Source organism: Castanea sativa, chromosome 5 (assembly GCF_040712315.1).
Source record: "Castanea sativa cultivar Marrone di Chiusa Pesio chromosome 5, ASM4071231v1".
In the NCBI taxonomy this organism is placed as follows: Eukaryota; Viridiplantae; Streptophyta; class Magnoliopsida; order Fagales; family Fagaceae; genus Castanea; species Castanea sativa.
Genome location: NC_134017.1, coordinates 47,114,721 through 47,131,354, shown reverse-complemented (window position 1 = coordinate 47,131,354; position 16,634 = coordinate 47,114,721). Strand labels below are relative to the sequence as shown.

The 16,634-nt window shown below is 32.9% G+C and overlaps 1 protein-coding gene across 2 annotated transcripts; it reads right to left on the bottom strand.

Annotated features, from left to right (window-relative positions):
• Positions 1-840: 840 nt before the first annotated feature.
• LOC142633852 (protein MALE DISCOVERER 2-like) lies at positions 841-7,413 on the bottom strand. 2 transcript variants are annotated; one of them, XM_075808100.1, is made up of 14 exons: positions 7,291-7,413; positions 6,681-7,136; positions 6,454-6,586; positions 6,170-6,241; positions 5,251-5,394; positions 5,028-5,171; positions 4,080-4,181; positions 3,919-3,980; positions 3,349-3,825; positions 2,537-2,727; positions 2,273-2,405; positions 2,008-2,165; positions 1,730-1,921; positions 841-1,593 (listed from the first exon to the last, which is right to left on the bottom strand). In XM_075808100.1, the coding sequence occupies exons 2-14, from the start codon at positions 6,763-6,765 to the stop codon at positions 1,333-1,335; spliced, it is 2,154 nt and encodes a 717-aa protein (XP_075664215.1). In that variant the 5' UTR covers positions 6,766-7,136; positions 7,291-7,413; the 3' UTR covers positions 841-1,332. The 2 variants fall into 2 exon arrangements, with proteins under 2 accessions (XP_075664215.1, XP_075664216.1); XM_075808101.1 differs by lacking the exons at positions 4,080-4,181; positions 7,291-7,413 and having other exon boundaries at positions 6,681-7,179.
• Positions 7,414-16,634: the final 9,221 nt, after the last annotated feature.

Below are 16,634 nucleotides of genomic sequence, written 5' to 3'. Positions count from 1 at the left end.
AAATGTCATGTGTTGTGTGCGTGTTTACAACTTTTGTCCTAATTAACACCAAGGCAAAGGGTTAAGTGTTATAAAGTTTTCAATTTGGGGGATTGATCTTGTGTTATAAAATAATGTATAGTTTACAATAGAAAAATACAATTCTCGATTAAGAAAAACATTGTATTAATTTTTCCTTCTCTCCTTAGGAAAATGGAAAATACTTGCAAATTAATTGCTAATTTTTATTTTTAATAATAATAAAAAATAATAATAATAATAATAATAATAATAATGATGGTGATGGTGATGATTTCCTGAGGAATTTATGAGTTGGGGGAAAGCTTCAAGATTTGTATAGCATTGCCTTAAACGTGTGTAATGGTCATTTTAGTTTTAGATGAATCAATCAACATCAACTATAAACCAGCTCCTAAATAATGGGAGTTAGTTGGTCTACAGAATACTTACCCAAAAAGCCTTCTTTAACAACGAATTTTTGTTTATTAATAGATTATGGATAAAATTGGATTAGATTGAACCAAGAGTTTCAAGCCCATTTTACTCAACTAACCGAACAGTTCGACTCCTTGGCTAATGGGGCTTTATTTGGTTCAGCAAACTGCCTCGAACCTATAGGTTTATGCGGTTTATTTCATCCCCATGTAATGCAAGTAGTTTTCACTTTTCAACTAAGAAAGGTCCTAATTGCATCATGAATTCACAACTGTTGATCAATTCTTCTAAAGTTTAAAATTGAGCGCACACAGCCTTTTCTTAAACATTAACCACTACCACTTTTCCAATTTTAATAGAAGAAAAGTTGGTACTAGAACAATAGTATTTCGAATTACAGCACCAGTCACCCAAAACAAATTTCATTAAAAATCATCACTTCAATCCAAAATCAAGTAAGCTATGGACAATTCAAAATTTTCAGTGTTCTCAACAACCTACATAGACAAAACTAAAGAAAACAACCTATATATAATAAAGTCCACAAATTTATATGTTCACTGGGACTTACTTCTCAGTGATATGTTAATATTTTACATCCCAAACTTTGATCACAAAAATACAAATATCTGGTATAAAATTAAATTACGACAATTCCACCAACACTTGTGAAACCCTATAGCACACTTTTATTGCTTGTAATGCGGGGTGAAGAAGAAAGAATCTGAATAGAATGAATCATAAGAACATATGTATGAAAAGGGAGGGACAAAAAGGGATGTGAGCACCCAGTATTGATAGGATTTAGTTGTGAGGTAGAACGGATTAAAGGCTACTCTTTAGCACTTTGATACAAAGAGAGAGACTTACAATACGGAGTAGAGAATCAGAGAGAACTTAAGTTGCCTCCACGGATAAGATCTCAAGTTCAGCCCACCAGAGGGGAGAAAGCCTTGGCGTCGCTTGATCAGGTGATATAGCAATCACTTCCCTCAATTTGGAAACAACGTCCCTCATTGTTAGTCTCTGCCTTGGATCTGGTCGGATGCATTCTTGGATAACTTCACAGATGACATCAAGCTCATTATTTTTGAAGGACTTGAGTGTCGGATCAATCAGGTAGCTGATGCTCCGCTTGTCATTTAAATATTCAGCAGCCTGGCAAGTATGATGAGTTAATTCTCTACAAGTATTCAAGAATTCCTGTATATTACTTATTAAGCCCCAAAGGAAAAGTATGGAATAAGGGGGCCTCACTAAAAGATTTAGATCTTTAGACTAAATTACAACTTACCCAGTTAACAAGGTGCCCTTGTTCTTCTGAGTACTGGAGCTTTCCAGAAATGATTTCTAGTAACAATATTCCAAAACTGTAGACATTTGTTTCTGGATCAGCAAATGGCGGTAATTCTGAATTCTCTTTATCATCTTCACCTGAGGTCTTTGACTTGGTTGCAACATCTGTCCAGAAACAGATTTCTGCAATCTGAGAAAGCACAAGAGAGAATGAGAATGCATTACACAATGGTTAAAATTTAATGATGGCAATCAAAATCTTAAAAGAAAGTTTACCTTAGCAGCATAATCATCTGTTAAATAGATAGCACCTGAATTCAGGTTAGAATGTGCTACAGGTGGATTCAGATCATGGTGCATATATTGAAGACAATAAGCTGTTCCCATAATAACCCTTATCCTTGCATTCCAGTCAAGATGTTCAACTTCTTTAACTGAAAAGACAGAAGAATTGTTTTTGCCTCTCAAATATAAAGCCTCCAATAATTTACTAAATTTTCAAACATGCAAGTTACCGTAAATATAAGTTTAACAGTATTACCATGCAGATGCTCAAAGAGGGTTCCACTAGGTGCATACTCAAACACCATCATCCTAACAAAGGGTTCATCCTCCTCACAGTACCCAATAAGATTGACAAAGTTCTTATGATTTAAACGTGACAATGTATCAATCTACAGAAGATCAAAAACAAGATACATCAATACAATGAGAAGAGAGAGAGGAAAAAAAAAACATAAGATATAAGTGCACAATGTATCAGTTGCTGCTCTTGAGTATTCCAGTGACCACAGAAAAAAGAGACCTTTTTTCGGTACGCTATCTCTGAGTTCTTTGTCCACTCTTTGGAAGTTTTAATTAATGTTGAAGCAACGGCAATCTCAACTCCACTGGACAGTGTTCCCTTATATACAATGCAACCATCAAGAGTATCAATTATATTGCTGAAATCTTCACAGGCTGTTTCCAGCTCTGGTCGATTCAACTTGGGCACCCCTGTATTTCATATATGCACCTGAATCAGTCTCACTTCATTAACTCAAAAGAACACAAGGCAACAAATGCTTCTGTTTTAAAGAGATCAGCTAATATCTTAAAGGCATATTTGAAGAGCAGGACACCATATCATATGGCAATAGATTCAGAGAAGTTGCATGTTCCAAAGCAGTCCACCATTGAAGATGGGAGTCATCATGATATAGTTTCAGTTTCAGTTTTTTCCTTTTTTAATAAAATTTTTGACTTATGATGGTTAAATTAACAATGGTAGCTATTCCCATAATGAACTCACTGACCATTATGTTTTCTAAACTTAAATATCTCGGACATTCCTAATTATCCTCAAACAACATTTTAAATGATGAAAGCCCTGGAGTTCACTTACTAGTTCAACCAATCTAATTTCTCCTATTCACAAACAACAATCTAACTTCACTTCAAACCAATGTGTAAGAACTCGCTAGATATTAAACCATATGACAATGGAATAGTTCCCCAAGCCAAATTGGATTGCAGTTATTTTTTATTTATTCTCTTCTTGCTGGGTTTATTTGTTGAAAACTCAGTAAAAGAACAGTTTTTTTTTTTTTCCCGTTCTATGTTGTGTTACAAAATCACCTGTTATGAATGCTTTCTGCAACTGTCCACTCAATCCAGTTTTCCAAGGACCTATGGTTGCCACTGCTTGGCTTCGGAACATGCAGAAAATAGCTGCTGCAAGAATGAGAAAGACAGCAACACCCGCAGCAATAATAATATATTTCCACGTATTTCCAGAGTTTCCACTATTAGAAGGCTTGTCTGTATTTCCAGGAAAACTAGGAGATTGGACTGGATGTCTGTTAGAATTTGAACTATTAGGATGAGCAGGTGAAGGCTGTGGTGCAGGTGGGGGAGATTTTTTCCTCTTTTCATTTGGTACGGCTGGGAAAGCCCCACTACTCCGCATAGTTGGAAGAGCAATGATTGGTCCAGAGGGTGATGACCCATCACTAGCAGGTGCAGCTGCAAGGTTACTGGATTGCTCAAGTAGCCTACGACGTGCAAAATTAACAAGCTTCTGAGCAATATGGACCATGTGTGACTCAGATGAACCTGCTTAATGCAAGAAACAAAATCATTTTGTGATTGAGAAGCATAAATTTCAATATTTAATGAGCTAATATTAGCAAAACTGTTTCCACTCACTAGCTAGTTTATCATAGCAACTGTCTCCATTTCCATGCGGAGTGTCCTTTCCAAACTTAAACCTTGATAGAAAATCAAACAGTTTCAAAAAAATAGAACAAATGTGAATAAAAACCAAAAGTAAGAAGAAAGGTGGTAAAATAAAAATGTTAATCCCATACAGTGACAAAGGCAGGACATGGAGATAATGCATAAGAGCTCCTTTAATTGGGATTATAAACGAATCTGCCTTATTGTATTGTTTTGAATTGTCATGCCCATTGCTGCCCAAGAAATGTAAAGAAAAAACAGAAAACTAGGTTGTAAAACTGTAGACATTACCACATAATCAACTGGAGGACATATTTGTGGCTAATATTCCAAATGGTGGTGCATAATGTACTTATCATACATACATCATTTGCAACTGAATTGCAAGAGACTTATATATCTGTCCAGTGTAAAAATAAATTCTGCATGCTTCAGATTATCCTGCATCCTAATAGTTCCAGTAGCAGAATCTCATACTGCTTTACTTAGTGCCCAGTGCCCTTAGCTAAACAGGCACAGATTAATGAGAGACTTAGATGTGATACAGGAACTCAAATCCATACCGAATAATATACATAAAACCCACACATTTTATCTCACTAAGAACATACAACTTTATATTTTTGAGACATAGACTATTTAACTATTTAATTATATCCTGTATGGGCTATTAGCTCATACTCAAACCACTTATCTGAATGGATCCCTTTGATCATCAGATTTCTGGCGTGACTTTCGTAATGCACCACTAACTTATCAGATAATTAAAACAGCATCTGTGTGCCCCATTCTTCCTTTAATTCTTTGGAAATGATGTGGCTGAGAGAAGTAAAACTAGTCACTTTAAAGAGCTTTACAAGCATCTTCTTTAATTAAAAAAAATTCTCCATTTGGTTAATAGTTCCTCTACTAGGCATGAAGTTGATAGCACACATCTTGCAAGGAGAAGCGGTAAAAATAAACTAAAGAGTCCTGATCAACATGTGATGTGTAATGAAATAAATTAAAGGAGAAGCAGTCACTTATCTTGCAAAGCACTAAAAGGGACAACAAATTCAATGCAATAAATAATTTCTCACCAGTGTCCAAACTTTCGATTTACACAGTTCATGCCTGTGGCCACAGCAGCTGAAAGGTTATCATCAAATTCCAATTCAGAGAGCATGTGGAGCCTTTCAAGTTCCAAAGGAATGCTGCCTTCAAATTTATTGTCGCAAAGCAATCTAAGGTGTAAATGAATTCAGTCCAGGAACTTATAATTTACACATCAAATACAGATTACATATGTAACTGTTAACTCACAAGCGTTTCAGTGACCGCATCCTGCCTATTTCTGCTGGAATAGTTCCACTCAAGTTATTGTCTCTCAAGTCCAACTGCTCCATCTTTGTAAGGTCTGCAAGCTCTTTAGGAATGGCACCAGAGAAATGGTTCTTGAAGAGTACACTGTCCATATAAACAGAGGAAGTGAGAACCAGAATATCATAATGAGATACAAAAGGCACTGCAAAATTGTCAACTATCAAGCTGCATAACAAGACCCTAGATCTATTGTCTATCATTTGAGGTAGCCCATATAACACAAGAATAATTCATTCATAAAATTTTCAAAAGCAAATATGAACCCAGACATGTTTAAAAATGATTGAAGTCTCAATAAGTACCTTCTACAATATGACAATATATAACACAAGATGAACTTACATAAACAAAGAGTCATGCTTAGTAGAAGGCTCAAAAGACATGATTGAGCAAACATTTAAAAGATATCCTAAAGGCATATTATTTGCATTCTTCAGCATGCTAAAATTATTTAGGGCCACCACTTTGTAAGGTGAAGACCATGAATACATATTTTCCCACTAGCTGACAACATTTATGTTCTATCTCCCCTCAAATTGCAAGTTTGAACATGCATATACACAAAATGAACATTTCAGAGATGAAAATTATTTATTTTTGTAAAAAAATGGCTTTGAAATGAAACACCAGACAAACTAGTACAAGGGGTCCACAGTCCACACTAGAGAAAAATATCTGACAAAAGCGTACCAAACTTATCAACATGCGATGCAACAATACAGCACAGATTTTTCCTGCATATGAGTCAAACAAAAAAGAGATATGCAAGTTCTACAAACAATACTTGACTACACAAAACAAAAACTCCACCCAGATAGCAACACTGAAATTTTAGCTGCACAGCATTGTGAATCCTTACAGAGATCGTAAGTTACTTAGTTTCCCAATCTCAGGTGCCAGTGTCCCCTCCAAAGAAAGCCCACTCAGATCCCTACAAGAAGTTAACATAAACACATTTAACATTAAAGCATTTAATTTTGTCATACTTCCATATTGAATCTAGAATTAAGGTCTACATTGTTGTCTATCAGACAATTGCTACAAAAGGAAATTAAAATTTTCATACTAAATGACCAAAACCATAATCATTAAATCCATCAAAAAAAATCTTCTGCAATGAAAAATCACACAATAGGGACTTACAGCACTTGTACTTCTCCATTGATGCAACAAACTCCCAACCACAAGCAAGGATCGGGGTCATCAGCATTCCAATTTGCAAGAGCACCATACGGATCATACTCTATTGTGGCCCGGAATTCCAACAAGGCTGATCCTGCATTCCAACTCCAATCGCAACAAACATTAGACAACCAACATTGTATTCAATACCATAATACAAAAGTGTCAAGATCACCAATGCTGATTACCTTCATCACTAAGCGACCAACATCCCCGGAAACCCGAAAGAAGAACCAATGCCACGAAACACGAGAACTTCCATCTACCCCCCATTACTTGATTAACCAAATGCAGCAGTGGTGGAGGTCAGCCACAACGCTATACAACACACTATACAAAATCGCCAGGTTTTTTTCTTTTTTATATAAAAACTCACCCCCACCAATATGATCCCAAACTCGGCCAATTACAAATTACAACTCCTTCCACACGCAAGCAAATCCTTTTAATGTAATTTTGAATGTGTTCAAATATAACACTAACTACGCAACAACTATATTACAAACAGAAAAAATTCTAGGAGGCTTACGCATCCACCAACCATTTCAGGATCTCTCATCTTTTTATATTTAATGATTGCACCTACACCCTTCTCGTCAACAAGCGCATACCCCTGATCAAAACCTTATCCTATACAATTGCAGCTGCAAGTTTCAGAAACAAGACAAATGTACATATCAATGAGCCAAATGGGGTCTAGAAAAAGAGAAACTAACAGCACTAAAAGAATGAAACAAGGAATACCCTCTTGAGCAAGCAATGTAAGCAAAAAGAAAGAGAGAGAATTTATTATTTTACCATAAAGATTGGAGCAAAAGGGTGCAAGGAATAAGTCTTTTTTTTTCCTGCTGCTCTTGTTGACGGTAATAAAAATGCAACCTTTTTTTTTCTTCTGTGCAAATAGTTCACAAAAAAAAAAAAAAATGCAATGAATGAATGTTAGGAGCGGTGGTTGATTATAGGTGGGTGGAGATTGAGACACAAAAGGCAGCAAAGAAAAAAAAATATTTTTGAAATTTTTGAAAACAAAAATATTTTTTAGTCCTTCATTTTTTTTCAATTACTGCCTCTTTTTTTTTTCTCTTATCTCAGGATGATCTTAGAGGACCCTCTCTTCGACCATCTTTGGGTCTCTCTCAGGGCTCTGTGTGTGTCTCTCTGATGATGTCTCTTTCTTTTTTCTTTTGTTTTTTTTTTTTTTTTTGCTTTCTGGGTTTGTTTCTCTCTCTCTCTCTCTCTCTCTCTAACCCCACCAGCCACACCTCACCAGCTGTGTTCGTTAATTTTTCTTTTTTTTTTCTTGATTTTTTTTTAGTAAATATCTTTGGTGGGTCCCATAGAGAATTAGCCAGAAATGAAAGGGACCCACTCGGAGTTAGATCGGCGGGAACTCAAAAATCGGTTAAGGTAAGGCAATTTGGGCGGAGTGGCAGGAGTAGGAGAGAGAAAGAGAGATTGGAGTTTTGGTTTGGTTTGGTTTGGTTTTTTTTTTGTGATTCACAAAATGAGTGGTGGTGAGGGCCCCCACTTCCGTTGTACTCGGACGCGCTTTTCCTTCCCCACATCTCTGTTTTTGTAACCGTTGACTGGGCCCACACCTTTCTCTTTTGTTTTGCGTGCCTACCTCTTCTTTCTTTGTCTCCCCCTCTGCCATTTTTTTTTTTTATAGGTTATAGTTTATAGTTTGTACTATAAAAAATAGAACTACAGACAGATATCTACTTTCACCACTCATTTTTTGGGCATGTCAAGTGTTTCAGTGCCAACTCTAGCCCCCACTTTTTGTTAAAACAAAACTATTGCCACCACTAATCATTTTAGTTTAGTTGATTCTTCACAAATATAGGGGAAAAAATATTTAGTTTACACTGTATTATCAATAAATATATTACATTATGAATTTGTTAAGTGTATAATGTATTGTAAAGTACTATATGGAATATAAATATTTCATTGTGTATACATTTACTAAGTTTATAATGTAATGTAATGTACTCTTATAGCATTTCTTATTGACTTTTTGTATAAGAATGGAGTTTATGGACTCTTCCAATAAGAAGTTTTATGAAATATGCCATGTTCAAATGGTATTTGTTTTTTTTTATAATTTTTTTGAAAGCTCCTACTTTACGCCATCTAAATTTGGAGATGTTTCAAATTAGCTCGCACGTTTTAAAATTTAATTTATAATTTACATCACGACTATAAATTTACATCACAACTATTACAACGTGGTTATATCCCATTTTTGTTTTGGTTCATAATATTCTTGCTATTATTCCATTTATAAAATGATTTGTGTGTGTTTAACAGCAAGATTCTAATTGGATTTGATGTAACGACTACATTGATATACTTCTAATATTCATACTCAATTATGTAAATTATAATATTTCATCATTTAAGGACTAATTTAGAAGTAGCCTAAATTTAGAGAATGCAAATAATATTTTAACCTAAATATCATCACTAATGATAATGGTTACGATATTGTTACAAACTTGCTCTTATCAATTATTCATCTCTATTATTTCTACTACTATATAACTCATGCAAACACATGAATGCATTTAAAATTAAAACATAATTTTTATTAAAAAATATAAATAATTAGTCGAATTATTTTTTTAAAGCATGAAACACATTCATACGTATAAATACATTTAAAGTTAAACACAATTTTTATCATAAAAATATAAATAATTAGTAAAAAAAAATTTTTAAGTAAACGTAATTAGTCACCTAAATTTAATACTACTTATGATCATTTTTTCCTAATTTTTAATAAGATAGAAAGTGTGGTAATTTTTATTGATTATATGTGATTAGTTTAAAAAAATTAGTTTATTAATATTAGATTCTTAGTATTTTGCACTCATTAACTCACCTGGCACAAAGATTAAAAAATTTAAGTGAACATATTGCACAAACTGAAGTGAATAATTATAGTGTGATCCCCACATAAATTTAGACACATAACGCAAAACTGAATTCTAATTTTAAATTATAATTGAACCTTCTCTAAGCTTTGCCTCTATATATATATATTCCACTACACTCATTGAATTAGTACTTCGAAATTTTATAAGAATAGAGTTTATGAACAATTTATAAGAAGTTTATTAAACTATCTTCACTTGGAGAATGACTTTTTTCCCCTTTAGCACAGAAAATGATTGTTTCTTTTACAAGTGTACTCACCTAATTTATTTACTAACCTCCATCTCTACTATTTGTATTAACTAATTGAGACAGTTCTACTTGCATTTTGAAAATCAAAGGTATGATTTGTGACTACAAATAGCATTATAATAATAATAATAATAATGACAATCTTATAAAAATAATAATAATGATGATGACAACAAAGATTCGAAGTATAGATATATTAAGTGTAAACAAAGGGGTGAAAAAAATAAATTTAATAAAAGCTTGAATAGTTTTTTTTTTGTTATATTTTTTGTTTTCTCCAAGATAAGGTTACGATAGTTATGAGCATTGTAATTCAATGATTTTTTTACACTTTTTTTATGAGAAAAATTGAGGTTTAAATTCTCACTTCTTTGTTGTAAATTGTAATGGTTGAATTAAAAATAAATAAATAAAAGGCTACGATGAACGTCACAAAATAGTGAAGTTAATTTCCAATTTGATGATTAACCTTAAAGATGTCTATTAAATGAGGTGAAAACACTTTATTTAAAAGATAGAAATGGAACGTGAAGCTTTTAAATAATATAGTTTGGTTATGTTACAGTGCAAGTCCACGTGTAATGAATCTATTGGTCCATTAGAAAATCTGTTAGAGACGAGTAAATGGCGCTAAAGTTGTTAGAGGTTTTTAAGCTTATTTTAGTTGTATAAATAGCTAAACTCTCTTTCTAATCTCTCCAGAATTTTCTCTAAAAAAAATTTCACCAGAATAACTTTTCCTTTCACATATAAAAGATGAGGAGAATAGGTGAATTACATCTTCATGTTGATTCAATAAAAAAAATTACTTGATTCTCTAAAGCAAAAAATAATTAAAATTTTTTAAAAAAAATTGTTTGATGATATTTCATTTTTGCGATTTAGCTATTTTTTTTTAAATGGAACAAAAGAAAATAAACCCGCTTTTCAAAAATAAATAAATAAATAAGAAGAAATTTGATTTTTAGGTGAATAGAGAGTGGGCATTTTTGCTAACACACTTCAAGGGTATACAATTACAATCATTAAATTGAATATGACTAGAAACTACCACGGGATGAAGCATGTGATATCATGTGGAAACTTTTGGATGGTTAGCCTTCATAATAGCAATGGCGGGCCTTATATGAGAAGAGTGGATACATTGTCTCTATCTTGCACCAACGTTAGATGTCTATTTTGCATATAGAAGTAAAGATTATGGTCGATGATTTCAATCACAATAATCAAGATTGACAAGCAGTCAAGTTTGTTTTCTAGACCATAAAAAAATGAAAAAAACCCAATGGTTTAGAATAATGCTAAGAATATTATATTTTTTTTATAATAATTGACATAGATTGTTGTGAACCTATGGTTGAAGTAACATTACTTTCACTGGATTCTTCACTAATATTACTTTTATTACATGCCAATTATGACAAGTCAGCTTAGGTTGTTACCTTTTTACTATCTAAAGGAAGTGTGTTGTTGGCAAAGTAGTATTCTCTAGTGTTTAAAAAAAAGAAACCAAAATTCATATTTAGGAAAGATTTATTTATATTTGTTTATTTAGTAAATGAATCCTGCTCAAATTTAGGTTTAAGTTTAACTATTAATTATTAAATGAGTATATAATACTAAACCCATCACACGCGCTATATATTTGTTTGATTCAAGTATATAATACTAAACCCATCACACGCGCTTTGGGCATGCAATAAAACTCTCTTCTTTTATTTGTTTTTTTGGTTTAATGTTATAATGTTTAAAAGTAATATATATATAACTGTTTTTTTTTTTTAAGAAAGAGGTAAGATAACGTGGAATAATATTTAAAAATGAGATAAAGATAGTGTCCTAAATTTTAGAAGAAATTACACTTTACCACCCTAAAGTATGTACCTGAATACACTTTGCACCCTAATTATCACACTTTGCACCCGATGTTATTTTTGCTGTTATGTTTGACAAAATTATACTGCATGTGACAAGCACATACTTCTTGCTTAGGTGATTAGATGGAACAAACTTAAAAAACTGAAACACCTTTCTTCAAAACCAATTAAAATTAAAGCCAATTTTTTCCACATCTCTCTATCTCGAGCGTGTGCCTCTCCCGAAATTCAGATTCTTCTCAAAACCTCATGTCCCACCCACCTCACCCATCGTCCAAAGAGAGAAAAAACTAAAATTTTCTCTTAAGTGTCTGTTTGTCAAAAATTATTTTTACCAACTTATTTTACTATTCAGCTTATTTTTGCTACTATTCATGAGTCTCACTACACTTTTTTGTACTATTCCTGGGCTCACTATACTATTTCAGCTAACTTTTACATTTATCTACACTACTTTCAACAAAAAGTTTTCAGTTTCAGCAAAATAAGTGAATCTCAAACGAACCCTGAGTTTACTTTTTAATTTAATTTCTGTTTCAGAATTAAGACTACCTCAACTTTTTTATTAAATCCCACCATCAATGTGATTGGATCCACAAAAAAATGATTTTAATTTTAATTTAATCCCATATCAAATAAGCACAAAAATGTACTGTATATAACTAAACTTGACGAATCTAGTTTGGGCTTCAGCATAGCTTTCAACACTTGTTGCACATTAGTTCCCAAAAAGCCTCTCAGATCCCAATTTCATGAGCAAAGGAAATAGCTCAAATAGCACAAAATGCAATTGCATCAACCATACCTAACAAGAAAGCTCCTCTAGAGCGCATAGCAGTTGATGTCTTGAAGACATTTCCTTTTTTTTTTTTTTTGTGGTAAATGATGACATTTCCTTTGCCATCAAGTATATACACACCCAGCCATACACATTCCAAAAAATCCTGCATTATAACAGCAGCAGCCCAATTAACTTTATACCCCCCATAAGGAAAAGATTTCCATCTCACTTCTACAATAGGATGCAACTGTTGTAATTCCAACCTTGCAATAGAAGCGTGTTGACATTGATAGCTGAGTTGGGTGGGACTTGAGGTTTTGGGGAGAGGCACACAAGCGAGACATAGAGATGTGGAAAAATTTGGCTTTTGTTTTAATTGATTTTGAAAAAAGGTGTTTCAATACTTTAAGTTTGTTCCACCTAAGCAAGAAGCATATGCTCGTCACATGCAATAAAATTCCGTCAAACATAAAAGCAAAAGTAACAACGGAGTGCAAAGTGTGATAAACGTGATAGTTTATGATGCAAAGTGTGCATTCGGATAGTAGTTTAGGGTGCAAAGAGTAATTTGATGCATAGTTTAAGGTAGTAAAATATAATTTCCCCTAAATTTTAAGTTAAATGGAGATGATAAAGGAAAAGCCTAAAACTTAGGAACAGTAAGTTGCTCTTTCAACAAGTTTGTATTTTTTAGGGGAAATTACACTTTACCCACCTGTGGTTTGCCCCAAATTTAACTTACCCACCCGTAATTTCATTTTTGACACTTTACCCACCTGTGCTTCACTCTGTTACCATTCCGTTACCCACCCCATATTTTGCCGTTAGTCTAACAACTTTCTTATCAAAAACACAACTCACGAAAGATCAAACACGCCTCTCAAAAAAAACACACTCCCACGCCTACAGTGCTCACCACTCCACTAGTGGATTTGAATGATTCCCCTTATGGTGTTCCCTTGAATCCTTCTCTGCACAATTGGCTCCCTTCCCACTGTCCCAATTCTAGAAACGATTTCTTTTCCAACCACACTTCAGAATTTGATCCCTTTCCTTCGTCGGATGAACTCTCATATGAAATACAAATGTTTGTTTGTGATTTAGGCCATAATAAACAAAAACAATTTACAAACCCAGCAAGCAGCGGCAATAGAACCTGAAGTACTCGCCACTCCGCGCAACGCAACACATTCACCAATCACCACCACTCTCTTTTCCAGTCAGTCACCATTGCAAACAGACCCACAAAAAAGTTCTTGTTCTTGCTCAACACGAAACAGAAAATACACAAAGTGAAAGTCCCTCTGTCGGTGTCAACCACATACCCTTCAGTCCAAGTTCTTGCTTAATACTCCAGATTTTTGTGCTCCATGTATTATTATTAGTACTTCAAAAAGATGATCTCAAAATCCCTAATTACCCAGTTGAAACCATCCCCAGCTACACCCAATTCTTTGATTTTTCATCATAATATGAACTTTTGCAAGTTTGGGTATTCTGCAAAGAATTTTTCCAGAGCACAAGCACAGGTTCAACCACACTTCAGAATCTATTTAGTAACTACCGATCGAGAACCCTAGGTTTCAAAAACCAAAGGAATCTACCTACAATCGGATAACGAGAGCATATGAGAGGACAAGAAAACCAAAACTTGAAGATGAACCCAGAACTCACCAGAAATAAGGAGATGGATCAATACCCATAAATCAAAAATACTATTTGATAGAGTTGAACCCAGACTCTGCCTTGTCCTTCCTCGGTGTAGTTGCATGATCAAACCTCAACTGGGTCTCAGTCCTATCTCTCAGGAAAGACGCATTGTAGCCTCTAGATCATTGTCTGGTGAGCACTGTAGGCGTGGGAGTGTGTTTTTTTTGAGAGAAGTGTGTTTGATCTTTCGTGGGTTATGTTTTTTATAAGAAACTTGTTATAGTAATGGCAGAATATGAGGTGGATAACGGAATGGTTACAGAGTGAAGCACAGGTGGATAAAGTGTAAAAAATGAAATCACGAGTGAGTAAGTTAAATTTGAGGCAAATCACAGGTGGGTAAAGTGTAATTTTTCCTATTTTTTAATTTAAAATTATTTAACTAAAAGATATGAGTATTTTAGAAAGTTTAAGAATTTATGTGAGAGTATTTTAATATACAAAATGTTGAAAACCAAATGGGAAATCCTCTTATTAATCGTAAGTATATAATATAAGATGTTTTTATGAATACACATTTTAACTTCAAATAAAATGAAACATGTACTTGCTGCAAAATATATTCAATATTCATTTCTTATTTATGTAAATTTTCATAACTAAAATAGCTTTTTCAAACATACTTATAACAACAATATTTTGTTTGTATTAAATATCTATAAATAAAATAAATTATTTCATCCGCAAATAATTTTTTAAAAATTACCTAAAAGAACACTATTTTTGTTTTTGTTTTTGTTTTTGTTTTTGTTTGTGTACATTATAATTGAATAGTATCTTTTTTTCTTTTTCTTTTTTTCCTTTTTTTGAGTTAAGGGTAGACTAGAACTTAGTTGGAAAACTCAAAAGCTCTGGCTCGAGCTACGCTATAGCCCTTTGTAATTAAATTGTATCTAAAGGTGTTTTTTTGGTTGAGCTTATCATGGATTTGTTTTTTTTAAGGTAAAGTAGGAAGTTTATCATGAGTCTAGTAGTAGGTCAAGTTAATTTAATCCCCGTAGTGCCTATTATAAGTTGTTGATTTTTTTAAGGAAAAGTAGGAAGTTTATCATAGGTCTTGTAGTAGATCAAGTTGGTTAATCCTTGTAGTGTTTATTATAAGTTATTGATTAAAAATAGGAAAAAAAGACATTGTTGCTGCCAGGATTTGAACCTGGAATCTTTAAATAAAGAATTGTCAATGAGCTTCAAGGGATGGATTATTTAGAATAATGATAGGAATATAATATTTTTCATAATAATTGACATAAATTTTTGTAGACTTGAGGTTGGAGTAACATTACTTTTACTGGATTCTCCACTAATACTACTTTTGTTACGCGCCAATTACGACGAGTCAGCTTAGTTTGTTGCCTTTGTACTAACTAAAGGAAGTATATTGTTGGCAAAGTAGTATTCTTTGGTGTTAATTTTTTTCAAAAAAAAATTCATATTTAGGAAAGATTTATTTATATTTGTTTATTTAGTAAATGAATCATGCTCAAATTCAACTATTATACAAGTTTCAATTTAAGTATATAATATAAGATGTTTTTATGAATACACATTTTAACTTCAAATAAAATCCCTTCTAAAAAAAAAACTTCAAATAAAATGAAACACGTGCTTGGTGCAAAATACTATTTTTTATATAAAAAAATTCAAACATACCTATAGCAACAAATAATTTCAATAAAATAAATAATTATTTCAGTAAATAAAATAATTATTTCATCTGCAAATAATTTCTTCAAACTTACCTATATGAACATTATTTTGTTGTTTTTTTTTTTAATTTTTTTATGGGGACATTATTTTGTTTTTGTTTGTATTATAATTGAATAGTATATTTTTTTGAGGGAAAGGCAGTTAAAGTAGGAAGTTTATCATGGCCTGCCTATTAGTAGGTCAAGTTGGTTAAATCCTTGTCGTGTGACTAGTGTCTGTCTATTATAAGTTGTTGATTAAAAATAGGGTAAAAAATTATTTCCGCTGCCTGGATTTGAACCTGGAATCTTTTGTTCAAAGATTTGCCAATGTGCTACAGCGGATGTCTTGACAAATGTTGCGTAATTATTATATTTATCTTGATAGCATTGCGCCATTGCCCAACAAGTTGGAATCTCAGACTATTAGCAACCTCAATTAATTTAAAAGTTTGTATTGCAAACAAACCAAATTATTGGTAGCTTTAAATATTTGCATCAACTCATCAGCTTCACAATTCACATTAGTTTATTGATGTGACAAGTCCAAATTTTTTTATAAATATTCAATATAAGATTTAGATTCTATGAGAATTCAATTGAGCATTTTCTTCTACAATGCCCCTTGGCTATAGCACTTTGGTGAGGTACAGAACTAAGCTTTAGGACTGAACACATTCAAGAACAAGTAAACAACTCTTACAGAGATAGCTAAAAGAGCTCATTGCAAACCCCAAAGAAGAGCTTATGAAACCACACTCAATTCCTACAAGTTATCCTAATAACCCATTGGCTGATTTGGTTTTTTAGTTTCCACAATGAAAGCACGAGCAATTGCACAATTGAAGAATATGAAGATGAGCTTAATTCTGTTCCAAATAGTGAAGAAGAAATAGG